The 24,291-nt window shown below is 36.7% G+C and overlaps 1 protein-coding gene across 2 annotated transcripts in view; it reads left to right on the top strand.

Moving 5' to 3' along the window:
• Positions 1-24,067, top strand: part of LOC144973286 (adenylosuccinate lyase-like) — a 57,864-nt gene extending 33,797 nt beyond the window's left edge. Inside the window, exons 8-12 of one of the 2 annotated variants that reach the window (XM_078915547.1) lie at positions 7,375-7,444; positions 9,706-9,944; positions 19,898-19,987; positions 21,849-22,025; positions 23,184-24,067. In XM_078915547.1, the coding sequence (XP_078771673.1) occupies positions 7,375-7,444; positions 9,706-9,944; positions 19,898-19,987; positions 21,849-22,025; positions 23,184-23,270 (663 nt within the window). In that variant the 3' untranslated portion in view covers positions 23,271-24,067. The remainder of the gene's footprint in view (positions 1-7,374; positions 7,445-9,705; positions 9,945-19,897; positions 19,988-21,848; positions 22,026-23,183) is intronic. The other variant, XM_078915549.1, reaches the window with a different exon arrangement.
• The last annotated feature ends 224 nt before the right edge of the window (positions 24,068-24,291 follow it).

Here is a 24,291-nt window from a genome sequence, read left to right as displayed (position 1 = left end):
TTGAAATAACAACTTTCAGCGTTTGCCTGTTGTAAGCGAGTCCTGTCATTCAATACATGCTACGATGCCGATTTCATGGTCAAATTCGTTTGGCCACTTAATACGGAAACGGGAGTAATGGTCATGATTTTAATGATTATGTTATTAAATGATTTTCTAAGTATTATATTTCTACTTCCGTGAAAAACAAAAACATAAAGCAAACAAAGAAACAAGCCAAACAGATAAAAACAAAAAAAGAGAGAAATAAAACAAAACAATTCACATACTAGCAGTGGAACTCTTCTTGTAACAAAAAAGCACAAGTTTTTCATATAATATTATTATAAAGCCATCTACAATAATAAGGATAGGGATTCTGTAATATTGACCGTTCGTTCTAACTCCAAGAGTCACAAGGGGAATAGAAAATCAGGTGTCTCAATCAGGAGTCGAATCTGGACCTCCCGGTTCCTAGGGCGAGTGACTTACCACTTTAAACCATAGGATCGCTCAAATGTGGCCCACCGCCTCACTGAGTGGGGTTCCTGACCTCCCATAGTGGGCAGGGGGGGGGGGGGGGGGTACATACTTCATCTTCTATCCCCTTATATCTGTTTTCCAACATGCTTTCTGTCTTTGTCTTGGAATGAGATTACTTGGTTTTGTCCTGACCCTGGCCGGAGTCCTAGCTGGGAGGGAAACACTCAAATGCATAGTTATTGTTTTGGGAGATAATTTTTTTCCTTTTAAATCATCTCTCTGTTATGTATTATTATATTTGTTATTTTGAATGTATAATGTAGGCATTTGAGTGTATTCCTCTTTGTTGGATTTTGTGCTTGTGTCCGGATGAGACTTATAGGTGATCTCAAACTAAGTACATTGGTGGTATGCTCTTGGAATCTACATCTGATCCCTATTTGTTCCCAGTTCCCCTATGTTTTACTTTTTCTTGGGTGCTTTGATTGTAATTCTAGAACTTTTTGCTTTCCCATTTTCTTTTATTTACCGGCGCTGATATAACCTAAATGTGTTGCAATGTGTCGCCGTATTTCCCTTAAAAGCTATTAAAAACAAAAACCTCCGTCTCACATCGGTATTATGATGGGTATAGATACCAGATGTCGGAAAATGATTGATCAGAAATATAATATATTATTTTAGAAAAAGTGTGGACGGGCACTTGTATCAATAATGATGACAAATATAAGGTATTGAGAAATGCCAGATGAAAACAGAATTAAAATATCGCAGAGTCAGAGCCAACCTAGGATCCAACTGACACGGCACCCTCCGCCTGACTGAGACCAACAGAGAGAGAGAGAGAGAGAGAGAGAGAGAGAGAGAGAGAGAGAGAGAGAGAGAGAGAGAGAGAGAGAGAGAGAGAGAGAGCAGCAAGCGGTCGCTCAAGCCACTGAGCGAGTCGCTCATTAACCAGTTCATTGCCGTACTCTAGAAAGACAGTTATTTAAAATTTGGCTAGAAAACTGTCCTTCAAATATCAATCGATTTAAATGACCCACACCTTAGCAAAAAGCTCTCAAACCTGGAACGTCGCAAAATACATGCCTTTCCATAGTACGTCAAGTCTCGTCCTACATGTTAAATTTTTCTGCTGGCTAGGGACCCTTGAAAAGCGCTTTGAGTACGTTGAGTGGATATTGCGCGATACAAAAGCTGAATTTTTTCCCCCTTTTAATCACCAGACATAATACCGATTTCAGATGATAGGTCACAAATACAGGGATTCGAATCGTCACTGTTATATGATATCCGAAGTCCTGTCACAACCACTGAGGCGATAGAAAGGTTCATAGATTGTAACATGATAATACTGTGTGTTCCCCTCTTCCTACTTGCTTTACTTTGTGTCTACTTGCTTATGACCCAATCTGTTATTTCATTATTATTAGTTTTTGGGCTTCTATCTCCGCCTCTCCCCCTCCCACCTCTCTCTCTCTCTCTCTCTCTCTCTCTCTCTCTCTCCTCTCTCTCTCTCTTCTCTCTCTCTCTTCTCTCCTCCTACATCTATCTACTACTACTCTATCTATCTATCTATCTACTACTACTACACCCCCTACAATACACCACCTACTACTACTACTACTACTACTACTACTACTACTACTACTACTACTACTACTACTATCACTACTACTACTACACGACTACTACTACTACTACTACTACTACTACTACTACACTACTACTACTACTACTACTACTACTACTACTATATATATACTATACTATATGTTATACTATATATAATATGATATATATATATATTATATATATATATATATATTATATATATATAATATTTTATATATATATATATATATATATTATATATATATATATATATATATATATATATACATATATATATAAATCTGATGAGAGCCAATGCTCGAAACAATATTGTAGAAGTTGATCATTCACAATATTATTGATGTTAATTAGTTAATTATATTTGAGATGTCATTTTGCCAAAGTTCTATGACAAGTCTCAGGTCGGTAAAAGACTTTTTAACAAGTTTGGGGACAATTTAATCTCTCAATATGTTATATATGAGGTTAAAGTTTTCTGACCAAAATGAAAAACAACGTGTATTTTCAGTACGCGGCAAACATAAAAAACTAAAACAAAATTAAAAACAATAAAAAGTTGGCTCCGTGATTTTGAACTCAGGGAAGAAATTTCCTCCTTTTAACATATTTCATTTATCCAATCAATGTACTGGCAGTAATAGTGTGTGGTGGAACAAATAATATGTGCAGTTTCCCACTCTTCACAAGTTAGCTAGAGTATCAATAATCAATGATAGTTTATCATCTCTGTTAAAAGTTGTTGTTCGTGTAGTAAATAGCTTTAAAACCCCCCTTCTTTTTCGATTGTCACCATCAGCACTGAGTCAATATTTTTTGTGACAAAGGGGAAATGCAAAACATCCGTATCATTGGTTTGTGGGAATTGAATGGCAGCAAAACTTTTAATTTTAATGTCTGCTGCACACTGAAAAAAAGACACTTCTTTTCATTTGGTCATGAAACTTTTACTTTTTATATATCGATAGATTAAGTTGATTCTCTACTTGCCAAACAGTCTATTACCGACCCGAGACTTGTTTTGGAAGTTTAGGAGGTACTATTAACGATTCAAGGACGAAATTGAATTTATTATAAATTATAATCTCCGTCATTTAAAAAAAAGTCTTGTTATAACTGTTCACCAAATCGTGTTCAAAACATAGTGCGTTGTTCTATTCTGGTGGTGTGACAGAGTTGAGTCCTTAATAGGATTCAATAGTCGTAACGTCACTTCCTTCCTAATGACGCATGGTAACTTAGTAACACTGGCTCTAAACTATCGGAACAATGGCGGACGCCCGTATGAAATATTTCTCCGACGAGCATAAAGGGTATCCGGAGGAAGAAAAAAAACACATAAATTTGATCATGTTTTCACTTTTACAAATTCTGATCACAAGGCATATGAAAAGTTCTAGCCAGCATGAAAAATAAAAAGTAAGGATTTTCTTTGTTTAGAACCAAGATGGCCGCCGTTGCCGGGCGGCGTGACATCAGACTATTGAATCGTATTGAAAAGGTGCTTTACTCCACGCATACTGTCTCGCCATAATAACGGATGTAAATGACTAATTACGTTGCCCTCGTTGAAATTATGTTTGTGTCGTCCCATATGTTCGATCTTGTTACTTTGGCCCCGCGTTGAGCACTTTTATTGCTCTATATACAGGACCAGGGTTTTATTGAGGAAGGGGGGGGGGGGGGGGGGGGGGTTAGCAGTAAGATATTGTGTCATGTAGCCTGTCTGTTAAGCGTTAAACTTTCACAAATAAAAATCGTTTCACCCGCAAATTTCTAAACTAAATAGTCCCATCGGTTTTGTCCATAGCAGGCTAGAGGGCATTGGTTTTGCCTCTATCAAAAGATGGTGCTTTGGCTTTAATAATAAAATTAATATCTGATACAACTCTTTAACTTTAAGATGACCAACAACGACATAAATTCTAATAGAGGATCGCTTCAATTGAGTGGGCTAAGAACACAGTTGGTGATGAGCTAGCTCAGTGGAGTGGACCATAGTAATTACTGTCATCGGCGTCGTAGAGCGGAACGGTCACTTCGAACTCCGTCCTGTGGTGTGGACCGATGATTTTGACTTTGATTTGTTGACCGGAGATTGGCACCGACCCGTTCTGGTCTTACTTACACACTTGCGGTTACCGTGACATTTTTATCAAATGCTTTCCCGAGACATAATTTTAGATTTAAATGCTTACCTACCATCCATGCCCTCTATAGTTTTCTATGGTAGCTACTGTAATATAGGAAATGTATAGTTTTCGCAGGACCATAATACTGATGATATGTCGTGACAGTTTCTCAGTAATTTTCTTTTTAATCCTACCAATATTTAATAAGTAAGAATGGATACATGTATAAATCAATAAAAATATGCAATGGATAATAATATAGTTAAATAATTAGATTTTTAAAAGTAAATAGATATAAACGATTTTATTGATCGACAATCGTCCTCGCTCCTGATTTTGCTATGAAAGTTACACGTTGATATTTTAATTAATGCTTTGGCGATTTGAAATTAGAAGTGATGTGTATAATCAATTTACTTCCTGGAATTTCAGAGGGTAACCACCACTAAAGCTGTTTTTGTATCACATGATAGTAGTAGTAGTAGTAGGAGTAGTAGTAGTAGTAGTAGTAGTAGTAGTAGTAGTAGTAGTTGTGTAGTAGTAGTAGTAGTAGTAGTAGTAGTAGTAGTAGTAGTAGTAGTAGTAGTAGTAGTAGTAGTAGTAGTAGTAGTAGTAGTAGTACGGGCTTTATCTTTACAACGACATGACATGACACTTTATCACAACTTAACTCTCTGGGTAGCGTTCCCAACCTCCCACAGTGGTCGAGGAGGTCGCTGTGTCCTCTATACCGTATATCTTATTTCCAATTGCTTTTTGTCTTTGTCTTGGAATGAGATTACTTGGTTTTGTCCCTTTCCTCACCAGAGTCCTTGGCTGAGAGGGAAACAGTCCAATGCATGATGTTAGTATTGGGAGGTGATATTTTTTGTCTTGTAAATCATCTCTCTGTTATTTTTGTTTTATAATATATATATATATATATATATATATATATATATATATATATTATATATATATATATATATATATATATATATATATATATATACCTACGCACAGAAAGACATTAGGTAACACATATTATACTATCACCATCGTCGTCGCCCTCATCATCATCCTCATTATCATCATCGTCATCGTATGAAAACAATCTTAATTTATTCTCGATCCAAAGAATCGGGCCACTTTTGTTTCTTTCCAAGAATAATATTCCCTACCATGGAGTAAAATATCCAACTTCATTTCAAGCTACTCGTGTTTCATCAGTCTCCCATAACTGCCGCACTCTGGAAAAACACGTATTTAAAAATTTGGCCGGAAAACTCGTCCTTCCATTATCGATCGATTTAAATGACCGTCATCGTGGCAAATACTCTCAAACCTAGGAGGACGAATTTTCTGGTCTAATTTTTAAATACGCATATTTTTTTTTTCAAAGTAGGACAGTTAACTGGTAAATGGTCATTATCTCTTCCTTAACCCTGCTTGAGCAAAAAGATGGAAATGTGAATTATTTCAATGTAACCGACCAGGGAAAATTCACACTGCTTAGATTAGCAAGGAACGAGAGAACGTATTCAAAGGATTAAGTATAGAGATGAGAAAACAATAAATTCAACCTTAGGTTGTTTTCACAGTCTGTCGAATCCACCTTGAACGGTGGGTCAGCATGTACTAGTAGTAGTAGTAGTAGTAGTGAGAGTAGTGGGGTAACGTTACGCGTATAGAATTCTCAAATTTAATCACCGAAGGGGGTGCCATGATATAGTGGTATGGTCTTCTCGTAAGTACTGTGCAATGGTCTGACCCCTCTCCCCCCCCCCCCCCCCCCCCCCCCCCAAAAAAAAAAAAAAAAAAAAACAAAAAAAAAAAACAAAACAAAACAAAATCAAACAACAACAAAAAAAAACAAAAACAAAAAAACAACAAACAAACAAAACAAAAAAAACAACAACAACAAAAAACCAAAAAGAAAACAAAACAAAAAACAACACCAAAAAAAAACAAAGAACACACACACACAAAAAAAACAAACCCCAAAGACAACAAAAATAAACAACAACAAAAAAAAACCAGCAAAACAAACATAAACCAAACGAACAAAACACGTTTTTGAAATTTTCAGAGTACTGTAGTAAGGGTCTTATTCGCGAAGTTTCAGATTTGAGAGTTTTTGACGAGATGAGGGCCATTTTTATCGATCGATATTTGATGGACGAGTGGGCTGGCCAACATTATAAAAATGTGTTTGTTTTTTTCGGAAGTATAGGATCACAACAGTTCGCGACAAACCGTCACAATACTCAAGTGCATGGGGCATTCATCTAGCGACTGTTAGTATTCTTATCGCATCAAATGATAGAATTGTCAAATTTAATTAATCAACCTGCGCCGCTAGAGGAGAGATGTAAACAACTTCATATTTTATAATGGGGACAGCGTGGCTTAGCAGTATGGTCTGCTGCTTGTATTCTAATCTGTACTGTAAAACAATAAAGGTTGTCTGCATCGCATGGTCATTACACTTCGCTGTCATTACTATCCGCATGGAGGGGTTCCTATTGCACGGAAAGACTGGAAAATAAAATGAACTACTACTACTACTACTACTACTACTACTACTACTACTACTACTACTACTACTACTACTACTACTACTACTACTACTATAACTACAACTACTACTGATTCAGCTGCAGCTATTACTTCTACTACCTCCTTCACCAACAGGACCGCGCATTGCCCTTCAACCGAATCATTAGATCAAACGAATTTAAATTGTGAATGTGTGTGTGTGTGTGTGTGTGTGTGTGTATGTGTGTGTGTGTGTGTGTGTGTGTGTGTACGTTGATGACATTGCTCATCTCAGATAACCATTTATTGTTTTGATGTTTGATTTAAATCCAACCTGACAACAATGTACCATGTGATAGCCAATGCAATACGAATACGGTGGATTTTTGAATGTTTTCGAACTTCATAGAATATTATTTTCAGTTCTTTACCTTAAAATAAATATTAACTCCGAAACGAAAACAAAATACAAAAAAAAAAAAAACCCAAAAAAAAACAGACAGACATTGCCCTTTGTATTAATATAATGCAGAAATAGGAAGAGTGTATAGGATTGTCATCAAAAAGCTTTCAAATATTAGTATTGTTACTTGATTACTTGTTATCTTTTTTTTTTTTTTCTCAATTACAGATCTGTACTGACATCCGACTTTTGGCAAGTTTCAAAGAATTGGAGGAACCATTTGAAGAAAACCAAATTGGTAAGATTTGTTGTTTGTATTCTTTTATAAATTATATTCGGTTTAAAATTGTTTGAAGTCCAGAAGTACATGTGGAGAGATAATTGTTGTTTTTTTAAATGTTTCTTTTTTGTTTGTTTGTTTTTCTTTTTACAAAGGAACCTGGTATGTTCTCTTATGCAATTAACATAGACTTCAACAGATAGTTTTCTTTACATGAAAGGGCAGCAATGAAATATACAATGGAAAGTTCATAATTTTAGCAAAGTGAATATGCTGCTTGAAGCTATGGACTATAAAAAATAATTTACAAATCTTAAATGTATATATTAGCTTCAGAAAAGAATAAAATTCAAAACATGGAACGTTTTGGGCTCAAAAACCCTTTTTGCAGCCAATAACAAAAACGGTACAGAAATAAAATTCATGCTTTCGTTAAGGGCTAAAGACGGGTTTGAGCCCAAAACATTCCGTGTTTGGTATATTGTTCTTTTTTGAAGCTGTTATATTCATTTTTGTACAGGAGATTAAATTTTAAATTTTAAACTTATAATTATTGTTACTTCCGACCACTCAGGCATTTTACATGGCCAGTCAGATTCTACACTCTTAGAATGGCCCGTCTGATTTGTGGTAATATAATAATAATAAATATAATAATAAATATAATAATAATAATAATAATAATAATAATAATAATAATAATAATAATAATAATAATAATAATAATAATAATGGACTCTAATATCCTCAGCCATGAGGCTCTTGGCGCTTTACATCAACACAAAATAATATCCAAGAAAATACATGACATCAAAAAGGAAATGTTTTCAAGCATTTCTTGAACACAGACAATGATTTGGACTTCTGGATTCTCTGTGTAATGGTGTTCCTAACAGACAGACCAAAATGAGAAAAGGACAATGTTCCCATCTTTGTACGAATGTGTGGGATAGCCAAATGGATGGTGTCATTGAAGGAATGCAAAGATCAGGTTTTCAAATATTTCTTTAGGAGTTGTGTAAGGTAGGGATAGACAGTGTTTTCCAGACAGTGATAAACTATGACACATGCTTTGAATTGACCCTTATCTCAACAGGCAGCCAGTGTAATCTTCGAATGAGAGGTGTGACAGGGTCAAACCTCCCATTTCGAAAGACCAATCTGGTAGCATTATTTGGACCGTCTGCAGCCGCCTGAGCATATCTGAAACATCAAACAACATAGCATTACAGTAATCCAGCTTTGAAAATACAAGAGAAACAAGTTTTTTGGTAACATCCTCAACAAATCTCATAGGGAAGATGCGAATTATAAGTATGTAATATTAATGACATATTATTCTCTCAGGTATAGGAACTGTAGGAAGAAAAAAAAAACCAGCAAAAAAAAACCCTCAAACAAAAAGAAACAATGTTCTTTTGATATACAGTGGGTTAAGCGAACAGAAAGAATTATAATAAACTAACATCGTGTTTCACTCTTCCTCAATAAGAAATAAAACAACACACAGACAGAGACTGTCCACCGACATATTTTTTGTCACCAAGCCAGGGAGTGGGTAGGAAAGGAGAACAGGAGACAATCCTGGTTTCACACCTTTTCGTTTCTATTGTCCTGGTAAATAAAGCAGTGACACGTAAATTATGCCTTTGTTATTTAGTTGCAACTTTTCATTGATTGGGTTTTCTCCTTTCCAAATATGAGGTGTGAGTTTCTGATGACCAAATGTAAACATATGTATACCCGTTTCGGTGTTAAGGTGTGATAAAAATCCATGACAAATTTCTCGCTCATCACAAACATTACCTACGATTTTAGACACAACAGACTGGGACTGTTTATTTTGGTTTACAAATTGTATTTTTGAATATATTGCCATGTCATAAAATAAGAAAATATTCTATTTGTCGTTAAGTGGTAAGTAAAAATTGCCCATTTGCAAAGTGCTTCCCTTCAGATGTAAGTAATAGTCCTGGTTACCCAATCTTTTGTTGGTAAACAGAGGACTGAAATGAAAATCTCGTCTGCACGGTGCTCATCCCTTTGATCGTCATGCAAGTACCTCACTAACTGAGCTAGCAAGAGCCAATTCATTTTGAGGATAAAAATACCTCATTATCACACAATGGCATTAAGTTTTGATGATTTTATTCTACCCAAAAGGTTCCAGTGCCATGCCTTACTAACTGAGCTAGCAAGAGCCAATTCATTTTGAGGATAAAAATACCACATTATCACACAATGGCATTAAGTTTTGATGATTTTATTCTACCCAAAAGGTTCCAGTGCCATGCCTTACAAACGCAATCCAATGAGGAGTGAACGATGCTGCTCCCTAGCCCGCCTTCTCATCAGCCTGGTACAGAATCCACTTCAGACAGCAGCAGTACAGTGGATGGAGAGGACACTTGATGACAGCGCCAATCGTCGTGTGTGTCTGGCTGAGTCCTTCCTTGCATCTGATGCTATCCTCAACACTCTACAGAACATTTTTGAAGGATTAGTAGTATATCCGAAGGTGGGACTTTGTTTTATTTTTTTCATTGTGCTATTTACACGTTACTAAGCATTATCCATTCTGAATATTTCCTGCCATTTACCCTGTTTCGTCCCCTTGACTATTTTTTCCTGTATGAAAAGGCCTGAGATACTCTTAGTACATGTCAAACAGACAAATAGGTCAGGCCCAGTTAGTATTTCTCACAATATTTTGACACACTGAAAAAGGAATTTCATCTCAAAATCTGACGACACTATACATTTTTTTCAATCGTTTGTGTTGAAATTGTGAGTGATGCTCAGGATTTGTTAGTTGTATCTGTATGGTTGGCGCTGAAGAAACCAATGGTCTGGTTGTATTTCAGCGGCGTCCTCATTGGGCGCAGGCCCATGTCAGTCGGGCCTTGAAATCGTTTAGGTGTGGTGCCATGATGACCAGTTCATCCAGCCCATTCCACTCAGAGATAGTTCTAATGAAGAGAGAATTTCTGTAGTTTTGTGTTCTTGTCTGTGGGATTTTGAAGCAGTTCGAATTGTTTGTGGCGTATCTGTCAATGGAGTTTTCGGTTATGTGGTCGTGGCGTGAAAAAGGAGTCTGCCTTTATTGTTGGTATTTGATCTGTTATTATCTTGAACATGAATGACAGACGGGTTTCTTTTCTTCTTTGTTGGAGGCTGATGAGATTTCTTTCTTCTAACCATTTTGTTATGCATCCTGGGGTTCTGCTCTTATAGTTCCCAGTTATGAACCGGGCGCCTTGTCTCTGGACTCTCTCAAGTTTTTGAATATCCTCTTTCAGGTAGGGGTCCCAGCATAGCTGCCAACCCTCCCGCAAATTGCGGGAGTCTCCCGTATTTATCACCAATCTCCCGCTCTCCCGCAGTTTTTTAGTATCTCCAGAAATCTCCCGGAAATTTATCAATTTGAATATTGAGTGTGATGAGTTGCTGGTTCTCTAGACAATCAATTGTCAACTTTTTTTTTGGCTGGTCGATGCTATGAAAGCAACAGAATCGATACCAGTAATGTGGCAATAGATTATATAGGATTGTAAAAGAATATATTGTGGTATCGATATTTTCAATTGAGAATAATTTGCTTTTGCTTATGCCCTGCCTTAAGTCTTCATCAATTTTCAAAATTTCCTAACCACAACGTGTTTCAATTGCTGAGGACGGTTTCTTTCTAATTGGGAGTAATTTGTATTTGCCTTTTATACTGCCTAAAGACTTTGTTGATTTTTAAAATGTCTAAACGACAAATTGTTTCAAGTTCTGAGGACGGTTGTGCTAAGAAAAAGAAATATTCAACTTCATTCAAAGCTGAGTATAGTGTTGAATTTCCCTGTATAGTTAAAGGAAAAGACGCCTCATTCGCCATGTGCAAAATGTGTCATTCAGAGTTTAGTGTTATGTATGGTGGACGTGACGATGTCAAGAGGCATGTTAATTCTAAGAAACATTTGATTAATGCCAAAGCTTCAACTAGTGGCAAACCAATTACATCCTTCTTTTCTTCAAATTCCAAATCAACGCCAGTGGATGAAGCTGTGATTAGGGCAGAGACTTTATTTACTTCTTTTTTATTGGAGCACAACATTCCTTTAGCAGCCTCTGACCATGCTTCTAAGCTTTTCAAAGCAATGCTTTTGGTAGATAGTGTACAACCTGAAGAGATTATTAAAAGATACAGCTGTGCACGCACAAAGACAACGGCAATTGTTAAAGAGTTGGCTATGGATGCAAGACAGTCTCTGATTGAGAAGTGCAAGACCTCTCCCTTTATTATTGCCACTGATGGGAGTAATGATAAAACAGACAAACTCTACCCTTTGATTGTTGTTTCTGCTGATGAGTCAGTCAAATATGAGCTGTTAAGCTTACTCGAGCTAAAAGACAAGTCAACAGGAGCCAATATTGCAAAATTAATTCTGGATGAGTTGTGTAGGTTGGGGATCCCTTTTAGCAACTGCATGAGTTTGTGTACTGACAATGCTCGTTCCATGATTGGAGAAGGGAAAGGGTTGTATGGTGTGTTGCTGAAGGGAAATGCAGGATTATTTGCCACTGGTTGTCCGTGTCATCGCCTCCACCTGGCTGCAGAATGGGCATCAAAAGAACTCTCATTCAACCCGGAGCCATTCTTTTTAGATATTTATTACTATATTGAGAAAAGCGCCAACAGATTCCAAACGTTTCAGGAATGCCAGAATAGCTGTGGTACTGCAGAGACGAATATCCCAAAACATGTTCCAACCAGGTGGTTATCTTTGGGGAAAATTACAAAATGGGTGCTGGATCAGTGGGAGCCCCTAAGAAAATTTTTCAAAGATGAATGTGACTCTGATAAAAAAGAAGGAAGCAAGACTAGTGACAGAAAGAGAAATGCTCTTGCAAATCTAGATTCTCGAGTTACAAAACTGACTTTGCATTTCTTAAATTTCATGTTACCACTTTTTGACAAAACAAATTGTCAGTTGCAAGCGGAAACACCATTGATCCACAGGCAGCGCAGAATTTTGTGCAGGTTTATCAAAGACTTGATGGTTTTGATAGTGAAGCCTTGTGCTATGCTGTACAAGTGTGTTACTGATGTTGACCTGGATCAAGACTACAACCTCAAAGACCCTATGAACATCTCACTAGGAGAAGCTGCCACATCATTCATACAAGAATCAAAATTATCTGATGATAAAGTGAAGAGTTTGTGCAAGAAACTTTGTCAAGGTGGCTATCAAGTACTGCCTTGCAAATTTGAAATTGACAGACCCCATCCTCTTGAATGCTGAAATTGCAGATGTGAGCGTGCGCACAACTATGTCCTTCAAGAGCGTTCAGTATTTCCTCCAAAGATTTCCTCAAATTTTGCCATCTGGGGCGAGCATGGATGATCTTGAAAGGGAATTTTTGCAGTACCAGGTGGATGATTTGTTGCCAAAGATTCTTGAGATGGACAGAGCTGATTACCAGTGGCAAGAGATTAGTACTCTAAAGGATGAAATCGGTGACTTGAGATTTAAATTCTTGCCAAAAGTCATGTTGACCATATTGTCAATTCCCCATGGTAATGCCTCATGTGAGAGATTATTTTCCACTGTTCGCAAAAATAGAACAGACTTCAGGGGTAGTTTAAAGACTGAGACACTAGGAGACATCATTTTGGCAAAACAAAGTGGTACAGAGTGCTACAACAGGACTTTGTCTTCTGCTTTGCTAAAGAAGTGCAAATCGGCCACATGCAATGCACTGAGCGGACAAGGATGCTCAGCCGCAAAGTAGATCTCTGAAGCCCTGGTGTGTTTGTAAAATAGTTGTAGATAGTGTCTTGCCAACTGTATATATTATTATTCTGGATTGAGTTTTATTATTTTATTTCTATTATCGTGTGGACTATTTGAAAAGATGGGAAATGTTTTATTTGTTAGGATATCAAATGGAGTTAAATTGAGACATGGCAGTCAGTTAAATTAACAAATGCAATTGGACATACCTCTGCATTCTGGTTCATTGTTGTGCATCACGAGGAGTAATCATGTGGCTTTTGAAGAACTAGCAGCGCGTCTTCACTTCAGGTCAGTAAAAATGTAATCTCCCTGATTTTTATCGAATCTCCCTGATTTTTGTTCCAAATCTCCCTCTTAATTGAATTACCGGGTTGGCAGCTATGTCCCAGGCAACTGCTCCGTATTCCAATTGTGATCTCACAAGTGCGAGGTAGGCGTTTTGTTTGCATGACGTGGGGCGTGGCTAAGATTTCGGCGGAGAAACGCGAGGGTGCAGCTTGCCTTTTGGGTTATTTTGTTAATGTGTTTCCCCCATTTCAAGTCCTTTGAGAAGGTGATACCAAGGTATGGGTTATCGTCGACTTGTTTCAGGACGGTGTTGTTTAACTTGTAAGTCTCATTGTACTTTTTCGCTGTGCTGAGGATGTAGCATTTGTTTGCGTTAAATTTCATTCCCAATCATTAGCCCACTGTTCGAGACTATTCAAGTCCTCTTGTAGCAATTTTTGATCATTTGCAGATTTTATTGGTCGGTATATTAGACAGTCATCGGCGAATAACCTAATCTGAGATTTTACTCGTAGAGGTAGGTCATTGATGAAACAAAGAAATAGTATGGGTCCTAGCACCGTTCCCTGTGGTACTCCTGATATGACTGGACATTCATCCGATGACGTGCCGTCTAGGACTACTTTCATGGTACGTTTTGTGAGGAAATTACAAAGCCATGTGTGTAAAGAGCCACGAATTCCGTAATTTTCTAGTTTCTGCAGGAGTTTTTGGTGGGGCACAGTATCAAATGCTTTGGAAAAGTCGAGGATGCCGATGTCTACCTGAGTGTTGGTATTCTGGAGTCTCAACAGGTCGTTTACAGTTATTAGGAGTTGGCTTTCACATGAGTATCCTTTGCGAAACCCGTGGTTCAGGTCAGTTAGGATGTCATTGTTCTCAAAGTGGTTCATCATGTTCTTACAGATTATATGTTCTAATAGTTTGGATATTACAGACGTCAGTGAGATTGGACGGTAGTTCTCTGCTTTATTTTTGTTGCCTTTTTTTAATACAGGTGCGATGTTTGCCTTCAGCCAGTCATTAGGGAGCATCCCGGTGTCGACCGATTTTTGGAAATTTATGCATAATGAAGGGGCCAAACTCTCAGCAGACTCCTTTAGTACTGTGTTGGGGATGTTATCTGGACCTGACGCCTTAGATGGATCGACGTTTTTCAGCAACTTTTCAACTCCTGAGATGTTTATGTTGATATTAGTAAGAGATTGGTCACACCTATGTGATGTCGGTGGGGTGGTTGTATCGTGTGGATCATGAGGGGTAAAGACAGATTTAAATTGATCCAAGAGGATCGTTGCTTTATCCTTCCCCTTAATGTACAGGGTTTCATTTTCTTTCAATGGGGCTACACCAATGGAATCGTTTTTCTTGCTTTTTATGTAGTTCCAAAATGGCTTGGTATTGTTTGTTTCAAGTCCTTTTTCTATGACATTGTTAATGTGCGTCCATTCTGCTTGCCTTATTTCATGCCTACTTTGACGCTGCAACGATTTATATGTATCCCAGGTTCCGCTCAGTTTAGCCCGCTTGAATGCTTTTGCTTTGCGTCTTAGTAGTGCTCGTATTTTCCTGTTCATCCACGGCAGCGTTCTTGTATTTTTATGTACTTTTTGGGGATTGACTCCTTGATTGCTCTGAGTAGGCAGGACTGAAATTGGCTCCACATTTCATTTACATCCATACCATTTTTGTGCTGTTCTGTGATCTCTGATGACAGTCCCTCGATTCGTTATCGTAGTGCGGCCCAGTTGGCCTTTTTGAAAAGGTATCGTGTTTAGGGTGTTGGTTCATATAATTGGGGTTTAGTGTAGTTTCAGTAACAACGCAGGCATGATCTGATATTCCTGGTTGTGATGTTGTTGAATGGATCAGTGATGGATTGGATACGAAAACAAGATCTAAAATATTGTCACCGCATGTGCATTCTTCGTGAATTTGTGTGATGTGCGCTCCTGCTGTAATGTCGATGAGGCTTTGTTGTATTGCACGTTGTGGGCAGACAGATAACGTTTTTGAACCGTCCCAGTTTATATCAGGACAGTTAAAGTCTCCTGTTAGAATCAGTTGGTTTGGAGTTTTTTCTGAGTTGATTATTTCAAGCGATTTTGCAGTTCTACGATGTCAGTTTCGTTTCGATGGGGCATGTAGAACGATCCAACAAGGATGTTTTTATGGCCTTGGATTTTAACGCTTACCCAAATTATCTCACAGTTAGTTTTGAACTTTGTTTGCTCACAGCCTGTGAGATTTCTATCAACAAGTATGAATACTCCACCTCCCAGTCGCCTGGTCTCATCGTCTTCATTTTCACTTCCTTCATCTTCTGCCTCTTCTCTAGGTAGTTTTCTGTCATTTCGGAATACCTCGTATTCTTTGGGGAAGATTTCACATGACTTAATATTGTCATTTAGCCACGACTCTTGTCCACAGACAATGTCTGGTTCATGTTTGTCAATGAGTGCACAGAATTCAGCTCTTTTGTGTACAATGCTGCGACAGTTCACTGTTTTAGATTGTTATTAGTAGAATTTAAATTATTGCATTTTAATTTGACTGAGTTGTTTTTGATGTTTTCTTTGACTTCTATTTGTTTTTATTTTTGTTTCCTTCCACCTTTATTTCTTCTTTTTGTTATTTTTCTGTATGCCTTGAATAATTTAATAGATCTCAAAAGGTTCACTATTTCTAAATTCGGTGTATTATTAATTGTGTGTCGTATTGTACATAGGTGTTGGGGTGAATAGTTATAACAATAATTAGGTGTTGTCATTCTTGGTGTTCATCGTCCACCCTTGTAATATGATTAAAGTAGCTCACTGTTTTTTTCCTTAAAATCGTAAAATGTAAACAACAATGGTCTTAATAGATGATAAAATCCTTGCAAAAATTTTATAAAACTTTAAAGTATTGCTAAATTAATTGTTTAAAATCCACGAATTTTCGTCAAAAAGCAGCACAAACTCATACGAAATCCTCTGAATATGAAATAAAATTCGTCCTGTATAGAAATAACACTTAAAACAGCCGTAAAATGAAGTAATTTTAAGAGCTCTGTAAAAAGCAGCCTTCCAGCGCTGAACACATTACACATTAGTTGTTTACTTCGGGTGATAGGCAAGCACTTAAGGTGGCTATGGGTCTTCGATTCACGAACAGCAGTTGATTTCAGAGCCAAAATATACTTTATTATAAATTTTCGAGTCAAAAGTAAAACAACTTAAATGTTTATTTGACTAGTTTTAATAAAATTAGACCTGTAAATTCTCAGTCAATTAACTGAAACCAGTCAATTTGTCAAATTCAAATATTTAAAAAAGGAAAGAAAGAAAGAAAGAAATAAAAAAAGAAAGAATTCACAAATCGTAGTCGAATGACCGTAAAATAATTAGGAGTGTTCCACAGCGCTACGCATAGCTCATGGGGACCATTTATATTAACGATGTATATATTGCCAAGACAAAGCGACGCTTTTTATAAAAGGCGTGTCTGAACACTTCCCTGGGTATTTTCACACATCCTTCGTTAAATTATTTTTTCACTTTCCAAACCGTCGTGATCCCAACTGTAGCCAATTTTAACTGAGCCACCAAGCGATAAATTTCACTGTTTCATCTAAGCCAAAATTGACCACATTTACCTGGGGAGTCTCAAAAGTATGATAAAGTAAATTGCGAATACCGTAAGTCCGTTATGTAGACATCTTCAAATCGAAAGTTAGGATAGATTGCTACAAGCACATTTCGATTGCCTCACGTTGTAAACAAACTGGTTGACCGTTTCTTCACAGATTGAGTACCTGATCATAAGGAACAATGGTAAGTAGCCAAATTAATTCCCGTGAGAATCAGGACGTTTTCTGGCATTGTTTTGCTCAAGCCCAAGCGAGCTTGCTGTTTTGTGGCGATCTACCTTCATTTCGATTCTTTGAATTTTTCCGCTACGCCTGCCGAAGTTTCTTCTTGATAATTCACTTCTACTTAATAATTCAGTGTATTGGCCTGAAGTCATATTTATTTAAGTTTTTTTTTCTCTGTCATTTACTGATTGAAAATCAATTTTGCTCATTGCTACATTATTCTAATGTTCTCACAATGGCTGAGCTGTTCGTGGATCGCAATTCAGACTTGTCGAGCATCGATAAAGATGTGAGTCCCGTGAGGAATAGATTCAAGTGGTCATGGCTAGAAGTTAAAGATGATAATGGTGATTATTTTTCTATGTCAAAAAAATTCCAGAGGCAGGAATATGACTTTGATAAAGTCATCTTTACCTATATGAATGACATGCTTATTTAGCATTCCTTCTACATCAAATTATGGCAGTCATGCTTGCAGTAAGAAATAACACCCACTATTTTGATATATTGTATTTATCACTCTCCTCTCCAATGATGCCCTTATTTTTAAAAAAATAATTGAATCTTCAGTTTGTCGAAGAGTTTCAGTCAATTTTTATAGAGCTCATTTACAGGTCTATAAATTATAGACGATAGCTGATGTAATTTTTTTAAAGTGTATGCACTGTATGTTGATTGAAGAACTGAAGTCTCATACTATAAGATAATGGTTAAAAAGGCATCCATGACAGGAATAGCAACAAGAGGTCACAGAGAACCATCAATTGATCAATAACAACAAATAAAATGGGTTTTTTTCTTTTGTCCTTTGGAGTTTGTTGTCCCAATAGATGAGCGATAAAGCATTCGCCCCATAAACAATAGTACATTTGAGATTTTGTTTTGTCCACCCAACAGAGATTGGGTAGATGGGACTGTATACTTAGAGTAACAAAAAACAATAATTGCTAGGCTGGTATTGTCCATTTAAATCTACTCTAAATGCACTGGACTATTGTCTCCGAAGAAGTCATTTTTAAAAGGTAATTTCCATAGATTCATCGTCCTCAATGCATTTCTTGGTTCTTCATTTATTTCCCCAGCAAACTTTATGAATCTAAATCTCCATGTCATACAGTACAAGTTAACTGTCAGGCATACTCTTTTTGCATGTATCCTTACAATATTTTCTCAATGCTAAAAGTCAGAAACTCAATCACACCAGTGAGTTGAAAAAAGTTGTCCTTCAAAGCCCTTAGGCCCACAGAGCCTGAGATTATCCAGGTTTATATATTGTGAAAGGGGCAATAGCAACCCTTTGGATAGGACGCTAGTCTTTTACAAAGTACTTTCCACCAGTGAGGACAAGTCGTAAAAATATCTTGTCTCTATCGACCTCAGTCCATTTAAGTGTGAAGTGAGTGCTCTACCAGCTGAGCCATTGGGACCCCCAATCAAGTGGGTTGATTTACATAAATTAACTTAACAAAGGATTCATTATTGAGACCAGATATTTTACTGTTTATATCACGTATCTGGACCACTGAATATGTTGATCATTGCTAGGTTTGGTTTCAAGTAGAGACATAGCACCTATAATCCACACATTTCTGTATCCAAATAATTTTTTTTTTAAATGACAATGAAGATTGTGTTTGTGGCTAGGCAAAGAGAGAGAAATTCACATGGATTGGACACTAAATTGTCCACTTCCAAAGACAGTTTTCTGATAGTGTCTGTGGTAAGTTGTTAATTGTCTAGTGTCATTATCTTACTGATCTGGATTATCTAATGTAAAGTTCTCAATTCTGCTGCTATGTTTCGTTCATTTGGCCATTGTAGACTTATTATTCCTTCAAATATTATTCTAAACTTTTATTTTTTCCTGCGACAATTTTTCTTGATTCCAAGCCCACTTAATGTTTTTTTTTTTTGCTGAAAGTAGGGGTGAGATTAGAATAATAGAGGGGGTGATTGGGATTACATGTTAAGAACAAAAAGTTCTGATGGTGACAAAAATGTAAAAAAAAAGGAATTTTTTAAAACAAATGACTTTAAGTCCTATTTTTACTGCATTAACCCCCCATCGTTCAAGCAATTGAGATGATACATTATCTTTGATACTCTAGCTAACTTTAAAGAGTGGGCATATATCAACTCTCTCACTGCCAATACATCAATGGGGGAAGTGATGTAATTTTTTAAAAGGAGGAAATTCCTCTTTTGACTCCAAATCACGAATTTTCGTTGATCCGAGGTAAAACCATCAACAATGTACAAGTGTAGATATTTGATGATTTTGTAATCATGCATGCTGTTCTTTTGTTGCTGCTTAATTTATTGCTTATAATAAAACCGTTCACTGTAATAAATATAGGTACGTCCATTGTTTTTCAAAATGGCCCACATTAAACATATTCTGGAAATTTGAAACACTGCTTTTGGCTGACCCTTGGGAGTCTCAGTCTTACAAGAAAAAGTCTACTGACAAATCTCCCCATCTGCTTTATTGATTTAGCTACTTGTGTATTTATTTATTTTCATTATCCTTTCTTTGCTCCCTAGGTAATCGAGAAACGATTGAGTAATGAGCTTCCTTTTATGGCAACAGAGAACATTATTATCTCCATGGTCAAAAATGGAGGAAACAGACAGGTAGGACTGCATTAGCCTTTTATGCTTCTTTCCCTTTAGTATTACAGTGGAACCTCCCGATTACGACACCTCCGAATAATGACAACCTCCTGATAACGACATTGACCCCTGGTCCCGATTTTTTTTCTATTTAAGATCAGTTTTAAAAAACCTCCAAATAACGACGCATTTTTGATAAAACCTCCGAATGACGACATCATTTTGGCTATTTTCGGCAGTTTTCATAGATATCTGATACTAAAAATACCGAGTATGAGTACTCAAAGTTTATAAAAACGATTCCTGCTTGAACCAATGAGAACGCAGCTTTTGAAACCGTGACCAACTGCTTCAAACACGCTGGTTTCTACAAGGACAGTGCCGATGTTCCAGTTCCAAACCCGGTGGCTGATGAGTTGTCTGCCATGTTTGAGTGCATAGATGACGTCGAGGTTACCCCCGAAGAATACGTAAACATAGACAAGGACTTGGCATCCACTTTTGAAGTGTCGGTTGATTCCATTGTCACAGATATTCTTGAGACAAAGACACCAACAACCGAAAATCAAGACGATGATGATCTTGACGGCGATGCTCCACTCCCTGTTGTGATGGCTAGTGAAGCGGTTATGGCGCTAACAACTCTGAGAACTTTTGCCATGCAACATGACAGCGGTGCGCAATTATTTGACATTCTCATCCCAATGGAGGACAAAGTATCTGCTATCATTTCCAGCACCAAACGTCAAACAGTGATAGAGGATTATTTCAAGCCAAACAAGTCTTGATGTTCATAACAAAATAACAAGGATGATGAACCTTTTTTTTACATTTTTAATGGATAGAGAGAAACAAAAATAAAAGTAAAAAAAAACAAAAAGAAACAAAACAAACAAACAAAAAGAAAACAAAAAAATAACCAAAAAAACCCAAACATTTTTAATGCGGCCATGTGTTCCGTAGTATTCAAACAGCCCGGATAAACTGCAGAGGGAAAATGGTACTATTGTGGCGTGGTTTATAAAAACTGGTCCCGCAGGCCTTACCACGCCCACTTTGTCCACCATCTTGGAAACCTCTAAATAACGACACCTCCGGATAACGACATAAAAACTTGGTCCCGTGGCATGTCGTTATCGGGAGGTTCTACTGTATTATTATTGACACTAATAAGGTTGTGCACTCGGTCATATGGGTATACAGAGTAATGTAGTGGTAAATCAAAGGGCATGGCAAAGGAAGTGTTGAGTAAGGAAATGTTTTAGAGGCTGAAATATTTTCTCTTTTAAACTTTTAATTCAGGATCAAATATAATGTTTGGATTAAGCAAAGCGGTGGAGCACTAAATAAAAAAATTTTCAGCCTCCATATTTTACTTTATAAAACTAATTTGGAGAAACATAAAATTTGAGTAAATAACATGTATGACAAATTAATGTTGACGTTTCAGGTTGTACTTTTATAAAAACAAATGATTTCACTTGTCAAAAAATAGATTAAATGGATTATATTTAGAAAAAAATAATAATAATAGAATGATATTGATTATTATTGAGTCATTTGAAAGATAACACTTGAGTGGATAAGGTATTGCACCAGCATCAAGTTGATGAGAGTCAGAGCTCTTCTTTTTCATCTTGCATTTTCTTTTATCAAGATATCAAGAAGCTTAGACTTTATCACTTTCTATGTGGCACAGCACGCAGCACTGTGACTGATGCATAGGTTATATCAGTTTAGTTTTTAATTAAATGGATGACGATAGACAAATTTACCCGTAAGAAGATGAATAAAGAGAATAATGTATATATTTTTATTTATTCATTTTTTAACCTTACTACATCACAATAAATTCATTAATTTTCAACATTCTTTGTATCAGGAGTGCCATGAGAAGATCCGATGCCTGTCAATTGAAAGTGCTAAACTGATGAAGGAGGAAGGAAAGGCTTGTGATTTGCTGGACCGTATTCGTAATGACCCCTACTTCTCTCGCATTCTTGACAAGCTTGATGCCTGTGTCGACCCCAAAACCTTTGTTGGGATGTCAGTACACCAGGTTAGATTCTGTTATATTTCTCAATCTTATTCAAGTTTTTATTCATCTTGACTCAAAAGTTTTTTCCTTCAAAAATATTCTGCAAGTGTCAAAAAAGGAACTGATACATTTTTCATTGTAAAAGGAAATTAAACAGACAGTAGCAAATGCTTGCTATCTGGATTTGACATATATGGCAAACTACATTCCATCAGATGGGTGGATAGAGAGGGGTAGGCCAGAAAAAAAAAATCTCGACTGCATTGGGATCGATAATGGTCTCTTTGCTTGTGAGGTAGTAGTTCTTTATCAACTGAGCTGTTGGTATCGCTTTTAATCACTTGAGTAAAAAGACTGTTGAAAGCACTATATGGATGCAGTGTTCATTCTTCATGTTTTCATAAGATCATAATATGTTACTGAAAAGATATGAGGATGGTTCGCTTGGAAATCAAGGTTTTGTCTTCATGCCATTAATTTATCACTCATAATACAATTTTTCATTTATACCCAACAAAATCCACTACCCCTCTCCCCCCCCTTCTCCATCCCTCTCTCTCTCTCTCTCTCTCTCTCTCTCTCTCTCTCTCTCTCTCTCTCTCTCTCTCTCTCCCTCCCTCCTCTCTCTCTCTCTCTCTCCCTCCCTCCTCTCTCTCTCTCTCTCTCTCTCTCTCTCTCTCTCTCTCTCTCTCTCTCTCTCTCTCTCTCTCTCTCTCTCTCTCTCTCTGTGCATCTCACTGTGTGTGTGTGTGTGTGTGTTGTGAAATGCATTATATCAAAGATCCCACATCATTTCAACTCATTTTTTACATGCACAAGAACACTAGGATGAACATAGAGCAAAAGGTTTGTTGTGATGGGCGATTGGCATACTGTTCTTTTTGCATCTTTCATACTTGAATTTGAAGTCCCCCACAAATCATCATATCATTGATTGAAGTGATCGAACTCATTTTGATAGAACCATTATTCTTCTGTAATTTGTAATATTGTATAAAACTCTTACTTTCTAATACCACAGTAAGAAACAATTTGGTAAATGCATCATGACATTATCTTGCAAAAATTATTAGTAGGGAATCAATAAATTGTGAAAATTAGTTTTTCTTTCTTTTTTTTTCTTTTTCTTTTCCATCATTTGCTTTCTTTTAAGAATTGTCCTTCAAACTCTCTTTCTAGGTGGACAAGTTCATGCATGATGAAGTGAACCCTATGCTCGAGAAATACAAAGACAAGATGACGGAGGCAGTTGCGTTGAACATCTAAGTTAACATAATCACTGTTTTGTGCTCAAGAGTTTTTAAAGTTTGCATTTAATTTTTTTTTTTTCGAATAAGAATTACTAGAGGAATGTGAAAATTTGTTGATTTCTTTCTGTTCTTTTTATTTAGTTATTCATTAATATTAGTATTTAAACAATTTATTTTGTTCCTTTTTGCGCATGCAGTGATTAATTGTGTTAAAATATTTTTTTTCGGTGCATGAATAATTTTAAAATGTGTACCTTTGTTAAACGCATGCACTAAAATAAATTGAAAAACTCATCAGTATCTTTATTCAAGAACCAACCTTCTTAGCCAGTGATAATAGTGCATGATAGTTTGGTTGTTTTGGTTTTTATGTTTTATCTTTGTGTTAAATTGAAAATAAAAATTGGTGCTGGGGGAAAGTGGGGGGGGGGGGGGGGGGGGGGGGGGGGGGGCGGCATTTTTAATAAATGAGTTTTTTGTTTGTGTTGTCCCTGAGATGATTGTTTTCTCAAATGCCAAGGTGATATTCAGTTAACGGCTTTCAAGTTGTGCCATGCGTGTCTTCTCAGCTGAATCTTTTGTTGTTGACTACCTCAGTTATAGATGAAATTTGTTAATGAATGATAATTACCAATTCGACATATTGGTAGTGTAGGTTACATTTACATCATCAGCAGTTATTAATGTTTTCTCAAGTATTTTCTCTCATTATGATTTTTATGTGGGAATACTCAAAAAGTGAGTTTGATGTTACTAGACTGATTTTTCTGGCCATGTCAGACTTTGAATAAATAGTACTTGCAGATTACAAAACTCAAGTTTTGTTTTGTTCGTTTTTGTTGTTGTTTTTTTTACTGCTTTTCTGTGAGTCAGTTTTATTATATATATGTAATGCCTTACTCTGAAAATCAAGTATCATAAGTTTTGACCAGAAAAGTCGCCCTTCAAATATTGATCTTGTCAAAACTCTGAAACCTGGGACTTCACAGGTGAGGGTCATTTTAATTAATCGATATTTGAAGAATGAGTTATAGGGC

The sequence above is a fragment of the Berghia stephanieae genome, chromosome 5 (assembly GCF_034508935.2).
Source record: "Berghia stephanieae isolate SIO BIC M18660-M18661 chromosome 5, UCSD_Bste_1.3, whole genome shotgun sequence".
Taxonomy (NCBI): Eukaryota; Metazoa; Mollusca; class Gastropoda; order Nudibranchia; family Aeolidiidae; genus Berghia; species Berghia stephanieae.
Note: the sequence above shows the minus strand (reverse complement) of the source record. Positions and strands in the feature narration are given on the sequence as shown.